At 49.5% G+C, this 2,500-nt stretch overlaps 1 protein-coding gene across 1 annotated transcript in view; it reads right to left on the bottom strand.

Annotated features, from left to right (window-relative positions):
• Positions 1–999: 999 nt before the first annotated feature.
• Positions 1,000–2,500, bottom strand: part of srprb (SRP receptor subunit beta) — a 7,518-nt gene continuing 6,017 nt past the window's right edge. Inside the window, exons 6-7 of the mRNA XM_080855586.1 lie at positions 1,781–1,835; positions 1,000–1,575 (exon numbers count right to left, since the gene is read on the bottom strand). Coding sequence (XP_080711712.1) covers positions 1,362–1,575; positions 1,781–1,835 — 269 coding nt within the window. The 3' untranslated portion in view covers positions 1,000–1,361. The remainder of the gene's footprint in view (positions 1,576–1,780; positions 1,836–2,500) is intronic.

The raw sequence follows: 2,500 nt of genomic DNA, 5'->3' as shown, positions 1-2,500 counted from the left end.
TCAAATAATGCAAATATTTAGTTCATAACTAACTTTAACACAACTTGAATCCAGTACTTTGTAAAGTACACAAAATAAAAAACAAGTACATTTATCTTTCTTTATTATTTTAAAGTATGCTGTGGCATTTGTAATACTTCATGGTATGGAGTAAATTAGTGACTACAGACCCGTCTGGCCATACAGCATCCTATAGAGCTTCAAGGTGGACTCACTGGCATTGCACTGCCCGTAGGCTGAGCCAATGGGACAGCTTCACCACATCTATTCCGGCAGCCTTCTGTTGTGCGGAGAGTCTTTGACCTCGTGTGTGTGAGGGGCTCTCGTGTGTGTGAGGGGCTGAGGGCTCTCGTGTGTGTGTGTGTGTGTGTGTGAGGGGCTCTCGTGTGTGTGAGGTGCTCTTGTGTGTGTGTGTGTGTGTGTGTGTGAGGGTTTCTCGTGTGTGTGAGGGGCTCTCGTGTGTGTGAGGGGCTCTCGTGTGTGTGAGGGGCTCTCGTGTGTGTGAGGGGCTCTCGTGTGTGTGAGGCTCTCGTGTGTGTGTGTGTGTGTGTGCGAGGGACTCTCGTGTGTGTGTGAGGGGCTCTCGTGTGTGTGTGTGTGTGTGTGTGTGTGTGTGCGAGGGGCTCTCGTGTGTGTGAGGGGCTCTCGTGTGTGTGTGTGTGTGTGTGAGGGGCTCTCTGACAGTTTGTTTGTGTGAGGGGTTCTCGTGTGTGTGAGGGGTTTTCATGTGTGTGAGGGGCTCTCGTGTGTGTGTGTGTGTGTGTGTGTGTGTGTGTGTGTGTGTGTGTGTGTGTGTGTGAGGGGCTCTCGTGTGTGTGTGTGTGTGTGTGTGTGTGTGTGTGTGTGTGTGTGTGTGTGTGGGGGGCTCTCGTGTGTGTGTGTGTGTGTGTGTGTGTGTGTGTGTGTGTGAGGGTCTCTCTAACAGAACCGGAGCAGGAAGCAGAGAGGAAGAGAGACCAGAAACTCGAAGTCACAGAACAAATATTTTACTTTAAAGCAACAAAAGCATCACCGGCATTCAAAGCTGCACATTGTAACCGCATCGCAACTCTATTCATTGTGTACAAATCCAATCTTTGATTCTCAGAAAGACATGATGCGAAGCCAGCACTGTAATGCTGAGGGGGGGGGGGGGGGGGGGGGGCAGAGTCACTTCAGTCAGACACTCAGCAACCCAATATGTGTGTACGTGTGTATGTGTGTATGTGTGTGTGTTTGTGTGTTTGTGTGTTTGTGTGTTTGTGTGTGTATGGGAGAGATCCTCAGAGCTTGGCCAGGCATTTCGATTGTCTGTAAGTGAAGATGTTTATAAGGTTGTTAGTGTGTGTGTGTGTGTGTGTGTGTGTGTGTGTGTGTGTTCCTCAGAGCTTGGCCAGGTATTTCTCCAGCGCGTCGATGTCAGCGTCTCCTTCGTCCCCCTGCTGGCCGCCGCGGGCGCTGCACTCCACAAACTCCACTCTCATTGGCAGCTGGGAGAACTCAAAGTCCCGCCCCTTCTTTCCCAGGTACACGGCTCCGCCCACTGATCCATCCTGAGAGGTGAGAGTGGCCGAGCGGGTCACACGCAGCGTGTTCCTGCAGGGGTCAAAGTTCAAAGGTCATCCAGGGTCAAAGGTCATCCAGGGTCAAAGGTCATCCCGGGTCACAGGTTCACGCAGGCTACAGTTTATAGATGCACACTGACCTCATCACTACCCTCATAAAGAAGGCTACGTCCCCTTACCCCCCAAACCCAGCCCCTCAGGAGGTCAACAGAAGGTCGTCAGAAGGTTATACTCACAACTCCTTCTCCAGTTGTTGCTGAATGAGTTTGGCTGACTTGGTCATCCTTATATCTGCAGGATATAAAGAGCAGACACACACGCAGACACACGGAGACACACACGCAGACACACACGCACACACACGGACACACACACGCAGACACACACACACACACACACACACACACAGACACACACGCACACACGCAGACACACACGCACACACGCAGACAAAAAAAAATTGTGAATTCTGAGGTCAAAAGTCATTTACATGTTTATCTGGGTCTCACATGTATAGGGCCAATGATTTTCTGTTTCACATTTGGTGAATTCCGGGGGGTTTTCCCGCTTCAGCTCATTTGGTTCACCCTGAGGTAGAGTGATGGCTTAAAATGAGTGAATAATACGTGCCCTTCTTAGATTGTTGTTTTGCCAGCCATCAACAGAACAGAAGACTAAACATGTTTTGTTTTAAATGCGATTGGGAAAACGAGCCAGTGAATGTGACTGAATGTGGCAGTAGCGAGGTGTGTGTGTATCATTCCGCGAATTCTGTTAACGTGGAAAATCATTGGACCTACATGTTGTCTCAGTTCTGGTAAACACAAAGGACTTCTACTATTAGGCGTTTAGGCAGCACACCTCGTCTGTGTAGACCAGGGGTGGGCAAACTTTTTGACTCGCGGGCCACAATGGGTTCTCAAATTTGACCAATACAGTATAAATGACATGTAAAA

The sequence above is a fragment of the Sprattus sprattus genome, assembly GCF_963457725.1.
Source record: "Sprattus sprattus genome assembly, chromosome: 17".
NCBI lineage: Eukaryota > Metazoa > Chordata > Actinopteri > Clupeiformes > Clupeidae > Sprattus > Sprattus sprattus.
The sequence above is the reverse complement of the archived record's forward strand: the minus strand, read 5'-3'. Positions and strand labels throughout refer to the sequence as shown.